General features: G+C 32.5%; 1 protein-coding gene across 3 annotated transcripts in view; it reads right to left on the bottom strand.

Moving 5' to 3' along the window:
- LRP1B (LDL receptor related protein 1B) overlaps nt 1-23,069 on the bottom strand; it is a 2,222,640-nt gene that overhangs the window by 551,849 nt on the left and 1,647,722 nt on the right. For all 3 annotated transcript variants that reach the window (XM_072613193.1, XM_072613191.1, XM_072613192.1), the window contains 4 exons: nt 20,502-20,628; nt 20,191-20,342; nt 19,775-19,899; nt 17,841-18,212 (listed from right to left, as the gene is read on the bottom strand). In XM_072613193.1, coding sequence (XP_072469294.1) covers nt 17,841-18,212; nt 19,775-19,899; nt 20,191-20,342; nt 20,502-20,628 — 776 coding nt within the window. The remainder of the gene's footprint in view (nt 1-17,840; nt 18,213-19,774; nt 19,900-20,190; nt 20,343-20,501; nt 20,629-23,069) is intronic.

Genomic DNA, 23,069 nt, shown 5'->3' with positions numbered 1-23,069 from the left:
CACAAAAACTTTACAGTTAAATATAGAAAAGCAGAAATGTTAAACACATACTTTTCATATCATAGATCAATAAAATTATGCTTAATAAAGGATTACAAAAACACAAATGAAAAATTAACTGGAGATTAAATAACTTAATGTGAAAGAATGAATGAATTAAAGAACAAGTCATAGAAACAACAAATAATTTTATTCAAGGGAATAATGAGACAATATACCAAAATCTATCAAATATAGAAAAAGCAGCAATCAGAGGAATTTATATCTCTAAATCTTACATCAATAAAACAGAGAAAGAGCATGCCAATGAATTGGGTAAACAATTTAAAAAGTATAAAAAGAACAAATTAAAAATCCCAATTAAACATCAAACTGGAAATCCTAAAAATTAAGGATGAGATTAATAAAAGTGAATATAGGAAAACCATTGAGTTAATAAATAAAACTAGGAGTTAGTTTTATGAAAAAAGAATAAAGTAGATACACCATTGGTTAATATGATTAAAGAGGAGAGAGAGAAGAAATCAGCGCACAGATATAATTTTCTTTTCCATTTTGCAGATGAGGATACAGAGAATTAGAGACAAAGTCTTTAGGTCTCAAAGATAGTAAGAGCAAAGCCAAGACTTAAACTCAATTCTTTAGGTTCTAAATTTAGTATTCCTTCCACTTTGTCAAACTGGTGGATTGTGATACTCAGCTTATGCCAATCAGTGCTTAAGAATAAAGTACTAATGATTAAAATAAATCAGATGACATTGCAAAGATTGGTAAGACATTTTTCATTGTATGATAATATAAAAAGGTTCACAGATACTTAGACCCAACTCTGTTAGTGTATGATGACACTTTAAAAAAATTCGCTTGTATAAGTAACTTTGAATGTCATTAAACTATCCTAAACTTCTCTAAACTTCATTCTCCAAAGATAAAATCTTCAAGCTAAATAAGAGCAGACATTGGTTTACATGGCATTCCTATATCTCTTCTTTCAGAATCCACAGTACCAGTTGTGAATTTAATAAATATCTAGATTTTCTTTCATGGTTTAGATTTAGACTACTGAATTTTAATGTGACTGTTTACATTGCTACACTGGAAGAATAAGCATATTTTCTCTTTTAAACATAGTTTCTCTTTATATATATATGTATATATATATATATATCTCAACATATATGTCATCTTACAAATTATACATAATTTGACAAGAAATGGGCAGAAAGTGTTGTTGTGGATACAGCATGGGTCTGGAATTGGAAAGACCTGAATTCAAATTCAGACACTCAAACACATACCAGCTGCATGATCCTGACTGTCACTTAGCCTAAGTTTACTTGTATCACCATCAGTAAAATGTGGATAATAATAACACCTTCTTCCTGGGAATGTTATGAGAATCAAAACACGATGTTGATTGTATGGTGCTTAGCACAGTAAACATTATGTAAATATTAGATTATTTTTATTAATTATTGTTATTGTCATCATCATTATGAAAATATATTGGGATTATAGTAGACAGTCCAAGAATTTCACTAATAGAATGGTATCTAAAACAAGACCCTGTGGATCACAACATATCATGCTGTCCAAGGGGTTTTCTTGGCAAAGATGCTGGAATGGTGTGTCATTTTCTTCTCCAATGGATTAAGGCAAACAGAGGTTAAATGACTTCCCTGGGGTTATGTAGTCCATAAGCATCTGAGAACAGATTTAAACTTAAGTCTTTCTGACCCTAAGCCCAGAGCTCTATCCACTGAGCCACCTACCTGCCACTTCTACGGGGTATTCTTTGAATTACATGGACAAGAATAATAATAAAAAAAAATATTTGAGAAAATAAAATAGCAACATTCTATTTTATACTAGTATTTAGAAAAAGCAAAGAAAACAATACATAATTGCATTAGCATTTATTTTATGAAGCTGATCCATAGTGTTAGAATAAGCCAGGCTACTCACAAACTTCACATACACACACACACACATCACACATCACACACACAGCAAAAAAGAGAAAAGCTAAAGAGAAAAAATTAAATATATAAAATTTTAAAATCAATCAAATTAAAAATCAACAAATAGTGCTGATAATTTTCAAATTGTTCTATAGCAAGTAAATGAGCTAAAATGACAAAAGAAATGGACACTAAAAATAAACCACAAGATATTTTAAATGGATAAACATTGAATTAAAAATTACTAAATTGAATTAATAATTGAATTTCAAAAAAAAAACTAGGCAACAATTTATAATATTAAAGAAATCCACAGCCCAAGTATAAGAAGAAAATGGAAAAAAAAAATAAGAGGAAATAAAATAAAAATATTAAAATGATGAAAAACAAGAAGGAGAGAGAAAATAATTAGGAAAATGATGAAAATGGTCTACTCAGTGAAAAGTATCTCACAAAATCTATAGAATCAGCAAATAGCAGAATTACAAAAGCAGAAAACAAAATTGTGCACAACATAAAGAAGCTGAAAATATAAACCAAAATCATTTAATTATCTTAACTATAGGAAAATATGAAAACCATATATATAATAGAACTGTAGTATAGCAATCTAGAAATGAATAACATCTTAGAGAATTTATTTTTTTTAATTATATGGATATCATGTTTCAGAATATAAAAGACAATTTCCTTAAATTTGGTAAAGTCAAACATAAATAGAATGCATAGGATGCTGACAAGGAAGAACCCAAGATTCCACACATCTAAACATATTAATAGTTAAACACTAACAATAAAAATGATAAGAAAAAAGTCACAAACTAATAGAAGTAGTTCAGAGGTCACTTACTAAGGAAAAATAATTAAGATTAATGGAAGACCTTTTATGGAAGGCAAGAAGATCATAAAAAATGGATTACAAAACTCCCAAATTAAATAGCAAGGGACATAAACTCAGAGTTGTCTGTTCAGCATATCAGTATTTACTATGAGAGCAGGAGAAAGACGTTCTCAAAATGAACAAACTCGGAAACATTTACAAGGGCACATAACTACCTTCAAGGAAGTTTATAACCAACAAGACTCCTATTCAAAAAGATTACTAAAAGCAATTCATATTTCAAAAAGAAAGATAAAGCAGTTGCTACCAAAATGTGATCAGTCTCAGAGTGTTGTAGTGGTTAAATACTAGAGGTTTCAGACGTGTCTTTTACAGAAAGAACATGGTAGAAAAGGAAAAATAAAACCACGAAAGTGTGTTAGTATGTTGGGAAGAGGGGCAGAATCATTTCAAATTGAAGATTTTGATAAAAGGGAAATCTAAATCAATGTAACTTACATTGCTATGAATACAAGAACTTCATTTATAGTAGTTCTATTAACCTTGGATGAATTATAGAAATAATAAGATGAAGGAAGTAAGAGTTTCCTTTCAATAAATGGACTGAATTTACTGACCAATAGAAATCCTAAATGCAAATAAATTAGACTTTCCCATAAAACAAAAAAGAACCACAGAATGAAGTAAAAATCACAATCTAATTATGTGCTGCTTATAAGACTAACTTTTTATTTCTTATTTAAAACTTAAATACTTGCTTCATGTAAACAAAAATCATTTGCTCTCCTAACTCAGGACTTTGCGTATACCAGGAATACAATGCCCTTCCTCACTTCTGCTCCTCACGACAGTTTTTGTCAAAGCTCAGTTCAAAAACCATTTCCTTAATGAGATTTTTCCTGATTTCACCAGCTACTAAATTTTAATATATCTCATATAATTTATGAATGTCTCTTCCTCAAGAATTTAAGATATTTGATATGAATGACTTTTTTTTTTGTTTGTTTTTGTATCCCCAGCACATTATCTGGTGCTTGGTAAATGCTTATTTACTAAAGAAAGCTCAGCTCTGACTGGTACATCATAGAGATATGCTGAAACCATCTCTTATCTAATTATAAATTTTAAGGATAAGTGTATAACTGGAGATCAGCAAACATTAGAAATCAGAAAGCAATGGAGAAAATGTTCATAATGCAAATTAAACTTAAAAGTATGTCAGGTATAGTTCTCCACTCCCTTGGAGAACTAATTCTTAGATATCTACTAGGGTACACTTGATTTCAGAACATCTTTGCAATTAACAGCCAATGCTGAATATTTTTGCCTTTGTAGTAGTTGGACATATGTGTATAAAGATCTATGTCCTGACTCCAGGAACCTATGTCATTGAAATACAGGTTGTATGAGATGACTTTTCCAATACCTTATTTTATGTTGACTAGGAACGAGAAAGACTGAGTGACTATTTGTGACTAGGTCCTTTTAATATGATTTGTATCACCTGACAGAAGCTAGTATTCCCCCAAGATGTCTGCAATCTCGTGAATGGCAGACTATTGATTTTGTGGAAGTTCAATGACAAAGCTTCATGAAATGGTTTCTTGCATTAAATATATGTGAAAATCTAAGCTACATGGGCATAAGTCATGGAAAAATATGATCTTAAAAAGTAGTTCTGTCAGCATTATTGAGCAAAACTTCTAACTCTCTTAAATTGGATGCAATGAAGAATACTTATTTAACTTGTTTTCCATTTTAGCATTTTTGACTCTTCATTTGCGACTTAAAAAAAAATGATTGCTAAGGAAATACTGAATAATTTAACACCCAATATGTGCCAGCTGATGTTGGGGATCTATCAGTTAATTCACACCCAAGTCACATTAATGTTAAAAGTAGTAACTGACAGCATTAATAGGAGAAATTAGCATACCAGTTATGCAAAACATCCCATGAAATGGGATTTTTTTCCTCAAATACTTTTGAGGGAAAAGAATAAATATGACAATTCCTATGGATTTTAAAATTTGCTTTCAATGTCCTTGTGTGGAAAAAATGAATGCTCTGCTTTTTTTTAATAGTATGCTTGTTGACAATTTCTAATATTTCAAAAGATCAGTGATTTAAACTCAATGGGCATTTTCTCCATTCCACACAAATTACAATCCCTATAGGGTTTCAGGAGTCAATGTGGCCAAATTCATCATGTGGTCACCAACCTTTTGGTTTCTGATGTTTCACAATACAGAAAATAAGCATATGTCCACATAAGTTCAAAATAATTGACTAGGAAAGATTCATGAGATATAGAGGTGAAAAAGACATTAGCAATTGTCAAGTCTAAAAACCTTCATTTGACAGAAGAGGAAACTAAAGATGAGATAGTTTAAGTGATTGGCCTGAACCACACAAGCAGTAAATTACAATGCCAGGATTTCTGACTCTAAATCCAGTTTCCTTTCTACTATACAATATTACCATAATGCATGTAAAGTCAGAGGAACTGATTGAAATTTTGACTCTTTAAGTCACTTAAACTCCATCAACTTCAGTTTAGTAATCGGTAGGAGATGGGAAGTAAACTTAAATTCTTTCCAGTACTGCCTTAACCTGCAAATCTCTGATTTCTCCAGGATTTTCTTCATTCCTGTACAAAATGATGGGGATGGATCCATTCATCTAAGAAATTTTATGAGAAGATGTAATATTTTTATTAAAGTTTTACCTTTCAGAAATATGCTATATCCTTAGGAAAAGATATCTATTTTCTAATGTCCTGTGTCCATAGTCCAAAAAAAGTGTGTCAGGAGCAATTCTCTGAAAAGTGTGGCCAGAAACCCAGCTCATTTGAGTTATTGAGTAACAGTCAACTAGTCCCTAGCATCTGTAACCCCAGATTAATCTGTTTCACAGAGTGTCTATAGCAGTCCGGAGTACCTGAGCTATGGATCTCCATGGGACTAGCTTTTGACAAACAGTCCTTGTTTTGAGACTGAATTATTCTTGTGATCTAATGATATGTATTAGCAGAATTCTTTCTATACCCACAGAACTCAAGTATCCCCCCAAATTACATAGTGTTTAAATATTCTGTCTGAATAGGTAAGCCATGGTGCTTGCCTAGCACTAAACATGTCACCTTGTTTGATGATCATTGAGTAATGTTTTAGTGCTATTGAATAGGGATTATGCTAACTCACATTACTTGAAATGGTATAAAAAGTTCTCCCCTAAGGTCACTAGCTCTGGTCATAACAGCCATCATTCAGCAGAAAAATGTTTGTGAAGAATTGGTGCACTGTCTCTGTTACCGCTAATGCCAATAGCCAATCATTACCATATGCCAGTGAAGTTTCAAAGTCTTAAGAACAAAGTCACATCCATCCATGAGCCTTGATGGGCAAGTCATCTGGCAATTGCCTCTGTAAATATTTTAGGTCCTCCTTCCTTAGCTGGTACAACTATTAAAAGCATGGAAAAGAAAGTTCATGATGCCAACATTTTGGCATCATCAAATGGTTTAATATTTTTAAAAATGTGATTTTAGCAATGGAAGTGACAATAAAAATGATATATTACCTTGTGCCTTGCTACTATACTCTCAAGATCACTGAATCTTTCCATCTGACTTGCAACTAAAACCTCTGTATGTGTTGCTTCTCACATTAGAATGAGAGCCTGAAAAGCAGAGAGTCTTGCTTTTCTTTTTTGTATCTCTAGTGCCTTGCACCACAATAATCACTTTTAATCAATGCTTTTTTATTCATTCATTATGTACCCATAGCACTTAGCAAAACTTAAAACACATATTATATGTGCATACATACAAACATACGTATGTATGCGTACATGTATTTCTTGAATGAATTCAGGTGTATCTTCTTGAGGAAGCTGAGAAGTTGATTATTACTTATTTCTATTTTCATTTATGTGATTCAAGTTTGCAGTGTCATAAAAATAAATTATACCATTGTCATATTTATACAATATATATTATATATAATGCTCTGTTGTTTAAAAGAGCCATTTGTTTTTGATTTCTCTTCTGAAGAATATCAGACAATAGGATATAATGTGTTAGGTTTAAATACCAATCTGAGTTCTTGATACTTTATCATTTGTTTCCCTGTATGTTATATTTATTGCATTTTTAATGGCAATAACAGAGGTAAATCAGTGAGAGAAATTGTGACATTCCCCAAATTGGCCATAAATAAAATGTTGACACTAAATAAATGCTATGCAATCCATTTAGTATATTTGCCTCTCAGATATGAATACACGGTTTGGACCATCCTTGATGAATTATTGTCCAGGACAGAATGCCTCTGTTTTCATTAATTTCCAAATAAATTTTTATCCTCCTGCTGAACTTTGCATGCCTCCTACTGCTTGTCAGTAACAAAGTTGGGAGATTATTGTCAATGCCTTTTGCATAGTGAATTTAGCAATTCTGCATGCCCTCTGTTATCCATTGCAGAAATCAGGACAAATGACCCTGTACTGACACGGACAAGCAATGTTCCAGACTGAAGAATGTCTGTCATCCTAAACAAAGAGGACCTCGTCAAGCAACCTGTATCATTCATCTCATCACAGTCACCTCTGTGGACTTCCGTACATATAGCAACAAATTAGGACTTTTAATTTTGTGAATGTTTTTTTTCTTTTACCATGTTTAGATATTAATTGATTACTAATAAATCCTATCCTCAGTCAACACTCTGCAAATTCGAGTTTCTAAGCAACGTAACATCATAGTACAGCAAAGGTGCAAAATGGCATATGATAGAAGGAAAAAACTTATTAAAATCCACTTTGCTTCATTATACAAGGACTCATGCAGACTGGGGCTTCTGTTTTTTTGATTTCTTCGTAGTCTGACTGAAAATTGTGTTTCTAATTACACCCCAAACAAATAAGTGAAGAAGTAGTCACTAAATAAAAGAAGAGAAAAAAAAGCAGCATTCTAATATTGGAAAAATCAGTGCAAATCAAAAAGAAATCAATCCCTGGTCCTAATATAACATTTCCCTCTTTCTTTTCATACCTCACCCATTTACTTTTGTCTTATTTAAATAACACTCAGTTAAACCAATTTGTGTGCGTGTGTGTGTGTGTGTGTGTGTTTATGGTTTGAGTATACATTCTGAAGGTGCCTGATACAAATATCTGTTCCCACTGATTGCTCAACAGATGTCTGGGCTGAATAACACCTGAGTTTTTATATCCTATTCATCCTCATCACACTCCACGTAAAGGATCTCAGGAATATATTTATTTCTCTCCATCATGTCACCTTGCTTGGAAACCTTAAATAACAAGAGTATGACATACAAAAAAGGATAAGGACAGATTCTATTTACTATGAGCACAAATCCTATCTATACCAAATATATGTCCTCAACGACTTTTTTTCATGTTTTTTTAAACTAATTTTGACAAATGAAAAGAAAAAGGTGGAAGAAAGGAAGATAAAAAGAAAAGCAACTACTAAAAGTTTCTACCTTTCTTTCCAAGAAGTATTGAATGCATAGAATAAAATAGAGCACATATGACTTTTTAAAACAAAGTGTAGACACAACACACTTACTGGTAGACCCTTATTGCGGTGTCCTCTGAAATAAGAGGAAGAAAAATTGTATAGCACCTTGTAAGGATTCAGCGCCTACTGTAAATTTTTCTCTCGAGCCCTCAGTGCAGAAAGTGGGTTGTAAGAGATAATCAGAAGGAAGCCCTTTGTGGCCTTATATAGGTAGAGGATCAATCAATCAGGCAATCCAATTAAGAATTATTGAATAACTCCTATGTATTCCATATTGTGCTATGGGGAAAATGAGAGAATGCAAAGGAAGTAAAAGATGTAGTAGCTGGGTTAAAGAGATTAAAATCAGGTTGTAAAGCTTAACACACATGAAACAACACATGTAAATAATACAATACAGAAGGAATGGTGCTGAAGAGGAGGGAGGATAATAATATCTGAACCTTAGAGACTGTAATAATTGAGGAAGAAGACCGTTGTAATTATCTAGGTTGAGAGAGGAGAGTATGAAGGAAGTTTTGGCCTGGTGTGGTGGTAGTGTGAAAGGAAAGGCTCTGGTAATAATCTGGATGCATGAAATGAAAAAAAAAGTCAAAGATAACATAGCTAGTTTTACTAGGGACCACATGTAGCATTTTGTTTTGGATACACTTAGAGGATACGGCCTATTAGACAAACATCCAGGTATTCCTTTAGCCAACATTAATAGGGTATCTGTGAATGCCAGCTAGGTGCAGTGGATAGATTGCTGAGCCTAGAATAAGGAAGACTATCTTCCTGATTTCAAATGACTAATTGTGTGACTCTGAGTAAGTCATTTAACCCTTCTTATCTCAGTTTCCTCATCTATCAAAGGAGCTGCAGGAGGAAACGGCAAACCACTCCATTATCTTTGCTAAGAAAACCCCAAATGGGGTCATGAAGTGTCACATGCGGCTAAAAAACAATTGAATTAATCCAATAGAATTATTTTGTCTTTATTTAATCATTTATTTAGAATTATTTAGTTATTTCAGTTGTGTCTGATTTTGTGATCTCATTTGTAAGCTTTGGAAATAGACGTAAGACTATGTGAGATATGCTCTACTACTTGCACCAAAGATTGCTGAGTTAGGGAGGAGGTCAGTCACAGTTGACTTCTTTCATATCCTGTACAAGAAGGAAATTAATAATTATTCAATGAATATTTCTACAATGGAATAGAATCAGTTGGATGAGCAAAAGTTACTTTTCACTTGAGTATCAAAATGATGCCAAAATACTTACTCTTTCTCCTTTTTCCATGTTTGGATCTTACTGCAAAATATATTTTGCAAGAATTTTTAAGAAAGTGTAGTTGGGAACTGCTACAGGCAGTCATTTCAAAATTAACAAGCTGAGTACTTCTGGGGTTGCTAATCTATAGAACTGAAGAACTAAGTTGTAAAATATGCTGTAGGTATTGCAAAATAAGACATCTTGATATCACACCAACTAAGTCATTTGCAATGAGAATCTTCCTCATTATTTTAAATAATGCAACTAAAAAAAACTTTACAATTCAAAGTCTAAAGAAAACCATCTTTATACTAGTTCCTTTGCCAAGAATCTTACATTCAAGAGATGATTTCATGTAAGACGGACTTCCTCCCCCCAACCTTCTCTTTTGTTCTCTTTTTATTAAGCATATCTGAATAAAAGCATGTTAGCCTCAAAAAGCACAGGAAGACAGGATGAATTGCTATTTGAAAGATTTGTAAGTAATGCTTCTATAACAGTATGTAAGCACTGTTCAGATTCTTTTTGTGTGGTAGCAAAGCTTATTTATTCTCCCATCTAAACCTAAAAAGCTGAGCATATTTTACTCAGTGTATTAAATAGAACTGCCTTAGACATCTCAACAAATGATAACGCTCTTTCTGTGGTGCGTGTTAGGGTCTGACTTGAATTCTCTTGTGTCTTTACTTGTTTGTACAGGTGTTCTTTTTATATTTTTAGAATTTAGGGCCCATTACAATGCCTCTGGTGAGGTTTTTTTTTTCTTTAACAATTCACAATACCTTTAATTCTTGGGTTCATATTATAAATTCCTCTAAAGTAAAGAAAACTACTACTATTAATGTATCTTTATTACTTCTTATGAAAAAAATGCTTCTTTTAACATTTCATTTGGGATTTTTAGTTGCTTTTCATTGTAGGAGCCTCCCTCTAATCATAGCTATTCCACATCTAAAATCTCATGTTACTTACTTATGTGAAGTTCTGCTGGATGTTATTATTGTTCTTTAAAAGTTAATCTTGATGGAGTTTGTCTGGAAAACATAGGGTACTGACACATCTAGAGGTATGAATAAAGGAACTAGTGACCAAATAAATTAAAAAATATAAAATAACTTTAACTTTTCATAAGTTGGTGATAACTTTTTACCAAAAGAAAAGTATCGTCCTCCATTTTATTTCTTATAAGTCAAGTGTTTCAGAGGATGGGGAAGACCCTAAGCTATTGTTACAAATATCCAAAGGAAGCTTCTTCAGCGGCAAAGAAATGGAAGTTGAAGGATTGCTCTTCAATGAGGTGATAGCTGAACAAGTTGTAGAATACTTTTGTGCTGTAAGAAATGATGAAGATGGTTTCAGAAAAGCATGGGAAGACTTATGTTATCTGATACAAAGTGAAGTGAGCAGAACCAGAACATTGTGCATGGTAACAATAATCAACAATGATAGGAGACAATTACCAAGAACTCATGATGAAAAATGCTATTCGCATTCAAGAAAAGAACTGATGAACTCTGAATACAGATTGATGAATAAAGAGGAACTGGAGGAAAGAAATTTTTAAATGAATTTTAAAAATAAAAAGTTTTAAAAAGAGATCATTTAAAAAATACACAAAGGATCTATGATTTTCTCAGGTTGAGGGATTCCACCTGGACAAAGAGGCTTGGGAAGGTGTTTGAGGCATATGTTTGAAGGTGTTTGAATGTTTGAGGCATTCAAGTCAAATGGCTTGGGTGATCCACCCTAGACATACATATAAATTTCAGTGGCAGCTTTTGGATCTAGCTCTTCCAAGTCTTATACTCATTCCCTCTGTCAAACTGCCTCTAATCTATTTTGAGGCCTCAATAAATATTACGTAATAAACTGAGGAAAATGGAGAGGGGAGCATTTCCTGTATGCCACACTTTAACTTTAATCGGTATTAATATCTTTTTTCTGAAATTTAGACAATCAACAAAATAATAAATCAAGCCCTGTAATAGTCACCAGTTTCCAAGTATATATGTGCACATTGAAAATAAAAACTAGCCCAGAAGCTGGTCTGAGTTGTTTTCTGCTTGACCTTGCTAGACCGTTCTGTTTAAGACAGGGACATTTTGTTTGCCTGGCCCTTCACTAACTACCTGCTATCAGGGAGCCATGCCTCAGTTTTCAAAGTGAATACCTACCTAATCCTCACTGCTCGATCTGTTTGATGATGACTACATGTTTTGTTAATTATAATAGAGCAGAGATCATGCCTAATTTAATCTTTGTACATATCATACCATATAGTGCTTTCAGTAGAAACCTAAATATTTACTGACTATGACCACCTACCTCCCTGAATCTGTACCTATTGCTAGCTAGTACAGTCCCCTAATATTCAGTCTGCTTGTCCAAGCTTTTTTTCTAGTATCCAGGAGGTGAAACTTCCATTATAATCATTACTTCATTCAATACCTATTTAATGAGACTCAAAGGAATAAAACTGTATTAACTGCCAAAGGGTTTATGAAAGAGATATGTTAGAGTCCCTGTCCTTTAGAGTTTAAGTTTCTACTCAGGAAGAAAAGATGCATACACAAAAAACCCCATAAGTAATCAAAATCCACCTATTGCAGGACTTTAAGCTTCCCTGTGAATCTCTGCTCTGACTGGTGAGCATTTACTATGTATCTTGTCCAGTGTCAAGACCACCAAGCTATTTCCCAGCCATTTGCAGGACATGTTACTCTCCTCATCCCTCACCTTTTAGAACAGAGACCTGAAAATCATCATCAAAATCATCACTACCACTCCTGGAAATCCCTTGTCAAACATTTGTCCTCTGGTTCCAACCATCAGTGATTGATACAGAGTACGCACTTAATAAACATTTATTTACTAATTCATGGATAAATTCCAAAATGAGTGACATAAGCAGTGGTTTCAGAGTTCAGCAAAGGAGATCATTACGAACTGAAGTATTCCAAGAATTCCTTTAAGGATCAGTAGGATTTGGACAGATGTAAAGGGAAGAGAGATTACAAATGGGTAGAATGGTACAAACAAAATGGGAGGTTTTGGAAGAAACACTGTGTGTTTAGGGTATTGTACAATACCAGAACCTTGTGTCTTCTGGAATTCCCCCGCTTCAGTCTCTCCTATCCACCATCTGCTATTCTGCTTCTCCTCATTCCGTCCCTTGGAACACATGAGGACTTATGCCACATCTGGTGAATTCCTTTACTCTAAATTGTTCATTTTCATAATTTCATTTTACCTCTTCTGTCTTGAACTTTTGCAGTACCTAATTTAATTAGACTATAATACCATACGTTTCTAATAGGTACCAGCATACTATATTAGTTTACTGCAACCTGGGAATTTCCTAAATTAAAATTCGAAAGATTATTAATAAAGGATCTAGTTTTTTATTTTTATTTATCAGTTCCCTCAGTGTGGACTCTTACAGATCAATTTACATGGAATGAAGATTAGCTGCATTTTAACATTTAATTCTCTAAAGATTTTTTTAACCACTGAAAACAGCAAACAAACAAAAAAAACTCAACCAAATTTGAAATATGAGTGTCTCAAGAATTTTCTTATTTGGATTATATAAATCAAATCATTTTAGAGAAATTATTTTATTATTTATATTATATATAATATATACTTATATATGTAAATATATATAATTATTTTATTCATTTTAATTATGAAATTATTTTTAGTAGTGGGCATGTAGAAAAACACATATTTTAATTATTATTGGATATATTCCTCAAAAGCTACCTATGATTCAAATGATATGTTAATAATAATTCTCAACATTTATAGGAATAGGAACTAGATCCATTTTTTCATTGTTATAAGAAACTCCCAGATGACTAAACCCCCTTTACTAGCACAGGTTGGTTCCATCTTTGAGACCTATAATCTTATAGAATTACAGATAATGCTCAATGTATTGAAAGATTAAGAAACTTGTTTACTCTGATAAATGGAGAAAACTACTAGAAGAGTAATGATACAATAGACAGCTCTGCAGCTATTTCACAAGTTAATCAATTCTAGTCAGAATCAGAGAGTATCAATAAATGGAGAGAACCAATGGATGATCTAAAAGTCCTGGATGCTAAGGGCTATAATCACATAGCCAGTACATGCCAGAGGTGGGCCATGGATTTGGGACTTTGTGGCATCAAGACCAGATCTCTAGGCACTGACTCTCTCCTGACATTTATAGAGTATAATAATGTTGGCATACTGCTTTGCTTACAATATCTCATTTGAGTCTCACAACAACCCTGTGAGTTAATATAGATATTCGTCTTCCCATTTGACATATAACAGACTAGGACTCAGAAAGATGAAGTGACTCTCCCATAATTATAGAGCTAATACTCCTCAGAGAAGAGATTTAGGCTAAGGTCTCATACATCTAACTCCAGTACTCTATTATAGAACTCTACCTCTAGTATTAAGATAACTATAGATCACCACTATGTACAAAGGAAAATCCTTTAATAAAACAAAGACTTGGCTATAAAATTATTTCTTCTATAAACTGAGATTTTAGTACAGTAGATTTCTTACAGTAGGGCCTTTCTAATAAAGGGAAAGAATTCCCAGCTGCAATTGCTGGCCTCCTTGCTTCAAACATTATGCAAAATGGCATCATTCCAAAACATCAGAAGAAATGAAATACCACCTTTGAAATATTCACTATTCTAATACATCACTTGTATGATGACTATCTTCAGTTTATCCAATTTGTATTTCTTATAAAATTTTAAAGCAAGGTCCTTTTCCATAAGATTACGATGTTGCCTTCTGTTAACTCATTCTCTTCTTACCTTGTGTGTCAGACCTTTGATTGTCAAATTGATCAAAGTTGGATTTATCCTTCCCTATCTAACTACAGATTTAAAAAAGGTGTGTGACATTTAAAAAGATTTGAAAGACATAATTTCTGGGGAATGTGATCATTTTGTTAATGATGCCAGTATGATTATGAACAAAAAGATAGTCATTTAGTGGTCTCTCTCTTAGACTAAAGACAATCATGGTGGCAGACTTTCACTCTCATTGAAAGAAGGGTGTTCCAAAGGGTGGCAATCAACTGATTGGTTAACAACTAATGAGAGAATGAATATTACAATTAGGAGTTAAACTTGTACCCCCAGCCTTGGGCAATCTATTTGAGGATTTTCCCCAATCAAATCTGGGTAGATCACAATGGTTTCCCCACCTGGGTGGGGTCTGAACCCCACTAATTAGACTAATTTCATTATCAGTAATATCCTTCAAGAGTCTGAACTTTTAAAATCAAGACTTTTGAAAAAGTGGATAATTCTGGATCTCTCCAAATCATTGGCTGTTAATAGTCATTTCTCTCAGGAAGGATTTAATCATTCAAATAATCAGTAGAATCTGAGGGCCTTCACAAGGATTAAAATAGTTCACTAAGTCTTAACTGAAATCAGTGTTGTTTTTTTTTTTTTAAGAGACCAGTATTTAATACTGAAGATGTTCTCATATTATTTGATACTTTGATACTACAAAGCAGGAAGACATTCCCCCAAATAAAAATCTCAGTCTGAAATTTAGGTATCTCTGGAACTTCTCTTGCTTGGATTTTATAAGACAAATGAAACTAAAGAAATGCAAGGGTGAATAAAGCAGGATCCCTGCATTACAAAAGTGGGAACAATAAATTAACAATTCCTTCAGGGTCTAAATGTATAATTCTGTGATCTCAAGAAGTGAATTGAAAAGGGTAAGTTAACCAAAATACCGACATAGGACTTCAACAATTCATATTAAATTAGCATTTTAAGTCTTTAGGTCCAAATCCAGCCTTCATATATCACATAATAATTATAATAATTATTACTTATTATGCACTATACATACCAAAATAATAGTATACCACACAGTCAATTAACCTAATTAGTACATAGAACTAATGCATATATGGTAATTTAAAGCTTTAAATTAACTCTAGATAATTATTTTAAATCTAAAAGGAATTTCATTTAATAGGCTTATCTTTTTATAAACCAGTACTAAAATGAAAAAACAATCCCTGATATATTAAAAAATTGTGTCAGTTGTCTGACTCCTACCATAGCCAAATACAAAAAGCTAAAACTCAATTAGACATCTTGTGGTAGTTTGTTTAATGCTTCTTAAAAGTTAATTCACATGCATTTTTAATGAGGACCCTAAAGTTTTTATTAGTTTGTTTGGGAAAGACTCTGGGTTGCTTTTAAAGATTTTGTAAAAAACACACTTTGAGACATTAAGGACAATACTTAAGCTTAACACTGTTCTGAATATTCAGTAATAAACAAGAAAATGTTGTAAAAATTATAAATCATGAATAAATCATAGAATTTGGAACCAGAAAAAACTTTAAAGATCATCTAGTTCATACCTTCATTTTATAGGTAAGGAAACTAGGACTTGTATGGTAAGTAAAGTTTTGTATCAAAATTTTGTACCAAATTAATTTCTGGGTTTTTTTCATATTTTTATCCAATACTTTGAAATCTAATATGAAATATAACACTAGGTATTTTTGAATCAAAAAAAATCACATTACTGTAGCAGATTATATATTTTGAAACTATTATTTTAATGAACCAGCTTAAGATGTTCATGATAGAAAACTGATACAATGCAATAGATGCTAGTATTCTAGGTTTTGCTTGTTGGTAGTAATAAGTATTGGATCACCATGAAAAGCATCACATTTTATATATCAAAATCTGAAGAAGTAAAGACACAAATCATATGGAAAGCATCTTAGATCTTACCAATACAAAAAAAAGTCAGTGAAGAAAACACCATCTCGTGATTGATATGCCTTTTCTGCTACCTATAGAAAGTATGCAAATAAATCATCTATACAAGAATAAAGACTCTCGTTCCTAAAGAAATTAATAGAGAACATGGGAGTATTCACAAGCAATATTTAACAATAAACTACATCTTTACCATTTCACAGATGTCTTAATGATTCCCTTATGCTCATTTCTTGTTAATTATCACAAGCCATTTGACACAGTAGAATAAAATTCTGCCTTTTGCAATAGTCTTCCCTACCTAGATATCAAAATTATTCAAGATTTCTTAATATATAGAAATAATACTGTCAAAGTACTCCCATATAGTAAATAATAGGATCTTGAAAAAAATAGAGAGATGTAGACATGCATGCCAAAACTATTTACCCCTGTGATGGAGGAGAACCAACCAAGAGTTTCATGGTGGAAAGAATCCTCCATGGACAGTGAAGTCCTCCAGTTATTGCTTATTTTCAGCTGACATAGTTCTAGCTACATAAAAGCCTGGGAATTGCAGGACTTCCAGAAAATGAAATGTAACCAATCAAAAGAGTCTTACCTGATCATCCACACAGGAAAATCCAAATGGATGGAGTTTGTTAATTGTTCAAATTATGAAATCTATAACTATAGAGTATTCTATCAATGTGTATATCTGGGACATATAGTATAAACAATGCATTTGGTCCAGGATTGAATGTGAGGAGGAAAGTAGACTAGATTGTCTTTGAAAAACCACAAAGCTTCTTTAGTGACACTAAGCTTCTTGATTTGTGTTTTTAATACCAATATCCTACTGGTGTTACTATATTTCAATGAGACATAGTATATATATCCTTATCCAACAGTCTTCAAAGAACAGAAAACAATTATCATCAGATGGCAACACAGTGGTTCATGAAGAGTTTCAGCAGACTGTAACATATAACCAAGGAAGAAATATGAAGAAGGATTAGAATAAAGGATATCATCTGGGAGGATAAGCTGGTGACATAGTGAGGATGAAGGAAGCAGATAGACAGCTGGGGTATTTCACTGGTATCTTTGGGATGTCAGGAAAGGATGAAAAATGCCTCTAGCATATTGGATATACTCTTTGTGATGAAATTATGCATGGGCATGGAGAACTATAGCAAGGATGGGTCATGATCTGAGTTACTGGAGGAAATTCCTAAATCTAGGAGTCTAAATACCTACTTGAGTATTGGAGAGTTTATTTTGCATACATACAGTTCGTATATATAGTCTTATTCATTTTACGAATATAAGATGTAGAAAAATGGTATGATTGTATTCAATAATCCCTCCATTGAAGGCTGTAATCACAGATTGTTATTCATTTTTTATAGTAATAATAACATGCCTTATCCAAGGAAATATTTCTAATATTTAAACAAATTGTTACTCACTTTCAACAATTACTTGTCTGCCTTCCCAGTTGTCCTTAATCAGCTGTATGTTTCCAAAATGTGCATCACTGTAGAAGATTCGGTTGGTCCCCTTTCTTCTCAAGCTATAGTCAAAAGCCAAAGCTATCACATTCTTGAAATAATTTGGATTTTCATATGGTCTAACTGGTGAGTTTAAATTGGTCTCATCTGAAAGATGTATACTTTTTAATATTGTTCTCCCTGAATATAATAAATAACCTTCATGTCTTAGGCAGGTAACTCCATCTTCTGCAAGATATCCATGTGCACAAGCGCATGTTCTTTGAGAATTTCCTCGATATAAACAAAGCTGCTGACAGCCACCATTGTCCTTTGCACATACATTGGTACCTATTGGGAGGTATGGAAAGAAAAGCATTTTTTTCTTAGAGTCAATTTGAAAGTTAGAGATTCAAATAGCACTGGGTCACTCTGTTTCTTATGCTGAACAGAATTTCTCTTTGATCTGACTTATTACAAATATTAAGGGCTGGACTATATGTCAATGACAGTCTTCATCTGCTTGCTGTGACATTCAAACAAGATTAATTTTTATTACTTTTGAATGAGCCAACTCTCTAAGACTTTAAGTTGTAAATGGCAGAAATAGCAGCAATTTAATCATTAAAGAGTTCCTTTTCCAATGAAGTTACAGCCCTGCAGTCCCCATCCTTATCTCAATAGTGTATATAGCTTTCCAATATTGAAATCATATGCCAACATACTGAAGTTAGGGAAAATTATACTCCAGGACCTTTAACTCAGAAAATAATTCTTTCCTTAGAGGTTTTCCATCTAAATTCTGTATCTCTATAGCATTTATCATAGTTTGCATTCTGCACATAGTAGGTACTTTATAAAACTTGTAAAATTGAAATGAATAAGCATAAATCTTCTGTCAAACCAATATATTGTTCTTTTAAATGATGTAACTATCTTTAAGAAGAGAACCATATATATTTTATCATGTGATTGGTTTTGCAATTTTTCTTTAAGTGGAATATAATTAGTGTTTCTTCTTATTAAACTGTTTTGATAGTTATGAAAAAATACATTTCAAAGATGAAATGGTTTAGAATGCACTTCATATTTCACTAGGTGGTATAATGAAAAGAATGCTGGATTTGGAGTGAAGAAGACCAGAGTTCATTTCTAGCTTCAAACAATTAACTATCTCAATGATCCTGGGTAAGTTTTTAATCTCAGTCTTCCTCAATTTCCTTATCTGTAAAATGGAGCAAATAATAACACCTACTTTCAGAGTTATTGCAAAGTGCTTTGCAACTTTCAAACATTACATAAGTTTTGGGTATCATTTTTATTCACGTTCAGAACAATATATTCTAGGCATTTAATGCATCTTGTAGGATAATATACTTAATAACTTAGCTACTTCCTACTTTTCCCATATCCTATGACTTTCCTATGGTTTGTCTCCATTCTTTATATTTAGATCCTATTTCCTTGTTTCATATATTTGTGTACACATTTCCTATACATATGTATTCTATAATAAAAATGTGAATATAATATTATTATGAATATATTCATATGTGCATGAATTGAGAAGTATGTGACTATACATACACACATATATACTTATAGATATATATATATGTATATATATATGTATATACATATATATATACACACACACACACACATATATATATATATATATATATATATACTCATATGTGTGGGTGTGTATTCTCATGCAAGTTATCTTTTTTTCTTAAGAATCTTTACCTAGGAAGATCATTACTTAAAAGTTTTAGATACATAAGAATAAAACATTCTTCTGTAAAATATAGAATATATTTGTGTGTATCTGTTTGTACATATATGTGTATACATATATATGTATATGAGACAATATAAAATATTTCACACAATTATTGAAAATGACTCACCTTTCTCTCTTACTCGATTAAAGACTTTGACTTCCTTTAGGTTGACTCCAAGGCCTGTTCTCATGGTCACTGCCTCTGTGGCATCACTTTTGTGACCTCTTCGGATAGAACCATTTGCATGTGCTCTGTCAAAAAGTTCAAGACGCCTGATCAACAATCTTCAACTAATTAAAATCAAACCAGTCATTAAACTAAAGCCAACAGATGGCCAAACAGAAGGCAAAGAAAGCAACTCTAGTGTATGACATTGATAAGCTTTAGCTTTGAATATCAAAAGTACCTTTTCTGTGGAAATTACATGGCTTTGTGAGATCCCTTTTGCGACCTTGTGAAGGAATGGCTAATCCTACAAAGGTGAAGCAGCTGGCACTGAAATAACATTTTGAGACTCAAATACTTATGGAAAAATAAATTACCTGTCAGACCAGTAGATGTAAGCCCCAAAGACTGCGACTGAAAACATATCCACATTGCTCCCTGACAGCACAATCTCCCGATTCCCTCCACTCTCAAGGTCGATTCTTTCTATCTTGTCTATGCGGGCATCACACCAGTACAATTTATTTTCCTAAAGATCAATTACAAAGTAAAATTTACCAAGCTATTTTTGTCCAAAAGTTTTATTAGAAAAAAATGGAAAACTAACCAGGGAAGGGCATGCTAATACAAAACAATCCAGGAGATAACATACTTTGAATATTGAAGAGGTGAAAAAGAAACAACAGACCTCATAATCAATGGAGATGCCATTTGGCCATGCTATCCCCATGCTCACAAGGATGACTTTCTCGGAACCATCTAATCTTGCTTTGCCAATACAGGGATTCTGCCCCCATTCGGTCCAGAACAGGTAGCTGGAATTAAATTATGAATTTACAATCATGTAGAAAGATTTATTTAAATCAATGGAATTCAGATCAAATAAATGAACAAGACCATTAAAAATTTAAAACCACATGCAAAAATTACACCAACAATGGCATTAGCCACTTCATATGCTGCTACTCACAGGGTATGACTGTTGAATTCCTCTATATATCCATCATCTACTTTTGCATGCTTATTTTTAATTTTTTTAAAAAAATTTCTTAGATAAAGAAATCACACTGAAAATATCAGATCATAACATCTGAAATCAAAGAAATTTCAGTTCATAAGATGTTTGGCAGGGCTTTGGGGATAAAACAGAGTAAATCTTTTGAACTTGGTCCCTTCCAGAGAATCTCTTTAGTCAATCAATCATTACATAGTTTTCATATTAATGAAAACAATGTTTGAAACAACATATAAGCTCAACCTGGTTTGTGGCTAAGTAGAGCCAATAAGGCTGCTTTAAAATTCCTCACGTAAAGTGCCCAAGATAGACTTGTCTTAATAGCCTTCACTCAGAATTTCCTAAATATTAAAAAAAAATGCTACCTATGCCTGGTCCTCCTCTTTATTAATTTTTAAACTTGTGAGGATTTTCTGAGAACTATGAAATTACAGCAAGGAGTACTTCTGCCATTATAAGTGGAGTCACAGGTCTCAAAGCCAAAACACACCAAAAATGCCTCAGTAATGCAAAGGAAAGGCCCATTGTAAAACATCAGGACTCTGTTCAATGCAGTGACTAATTTTGACTTTAAGGAACTGATTATGAAACATCTCTCTCTCTTTCCGACAGAGAGGTGACAGACTATTGGTGCCAAATGAAGTATATGTTTTTCATAGATGCTTAATACATTGGCCTACTTTGATCAGGTATACTGTTTTTGTTGACCCTTCTCTGTGCTATTATATGAAATAATTATAGAGATGCTACTTATTGTAATAAGAAATAGAGAATGAACCTGTGATTTTAATGGTATTGGACCTCCCAGGTGGAGAAAGAAATTCCCTCTACCAATATAGGATGACATTTCCTCTGCACCCGATAGTTTCGGATAGTTGTGTAAACCATTAAGAGATTAAGGGGCTTGCCTGACATCACAGATATAGTATTTGTTAGAGGTAGCAGTTGAACTTTAGTCATGCTTGTTTCAAGCCCAATTCTTTATCCACTATACAACGTTGTCTCTTAGCAATAAGATAAAGTAATAATATGAAAAGTATATACATCAGCAAGAAGGAGGGGAAAAAAACTATTCCTATTTGCAGATGATATGATGGCATACTTAGAATACTTCAGAGATTCAGTTAAGAAACTAATCAAAATGGTTAAGAGCTTCACCAAGATAGCAAACAAAATAAATACTGCCCTTCCAAATCACCAGCATTTATGGATAGTACAAATATAACCACAATAGTATAAGAGAAATTCCACTCAAAATAATAAAATTAGAAAGATCTGTGAGCTGGTATTTTCATGCACACACACAAACAAAACTTATAAAAATTCAAGTACACAAAACTGTATACATAGAAATAGAGAGAAAAGTAATTGGAAAGATGTTTCTTCCTTGCATTTGGGTCATGCCAATAAAAAATGACAATACTAGCTAAATTAATTCATAGATTTAATGCAAGGACAATGAAATCACTAAGGTGATATTTTTTAGAGCTTGGCAAAATAAAACTCGATTTATTTGGAAGAACAAAATACTTAAAACAGTAAGAAAAATAATGAGAAAAAATATGAAGGAAGAGGGAATAGCTCTATCAGACCTCCTATTATTAATGAGTAGTCCTCAAAAGTATTTTGCATTAATTAAAATACCAAAATAACAATATTAATGTATATGTATATATAAGCATAAAGGGGAAAAAAACCAAACTTCCTATTTGCAGATGAAGTAATGGTATTCTTAGAATACCTCAGAGATTCAGTTAAAAATTAATGGTTAAGATGATTAAGAACTTCATCAAGACAGCAGATGAGATAAATCTCTCCAAATCATTAGCATTTCTGTACCATACTAAGAAAAAACAGAATATCATGAGCTTAAAATGAATAGGTCATCTGAACCTTAAAAGTTATGCCAATTTTTTAATGGAAAAGGACATGATAAGATAGCTTTAACAATCATGGCCAGAGGGAAAGATTCTTGAAATAGAGAGAGGAGATCATAGAATATAAAACAGATAATTTTGACTACACAAAATTAAAAATTTAATAGAAATAAAATCAATTGACAGAAGTAGAAGGGAAAATTTAGAATGGGAAAAATATTGACATCAAATATCAACAACAAAGATTTAAATCCAAAATATATAAGAAACTAATACTGACAAATAAGACCGAGAGATATTTCTCAATAGATAAGTGGCCCAAGTATATAAACAATGAAAGCTGTTTGTTTGGTCTTGCTTAATC

Source organism: Notamacropus eugenii, chromosome 5 (assembly GCF_028372415.1).
Source record: "Notamacropus eugenii isolate mMacEug1 chromosome 5, mMacEug1.pri_v2, whole genome shotgun sequence".
Classification (NCBI taxonomy): domain Eukaryota; kingdom Metazoa; phylum Chordata; class Mammalia; order Diprotodontia; family Macropodidae; genus Notamacropus; species Notamacropus eugenii.
The sequence above is the reverse complement of the archived record's forward strand: the minus strand, read 5'-3'. Positions and strand labels throughout refer to the sequence as shown.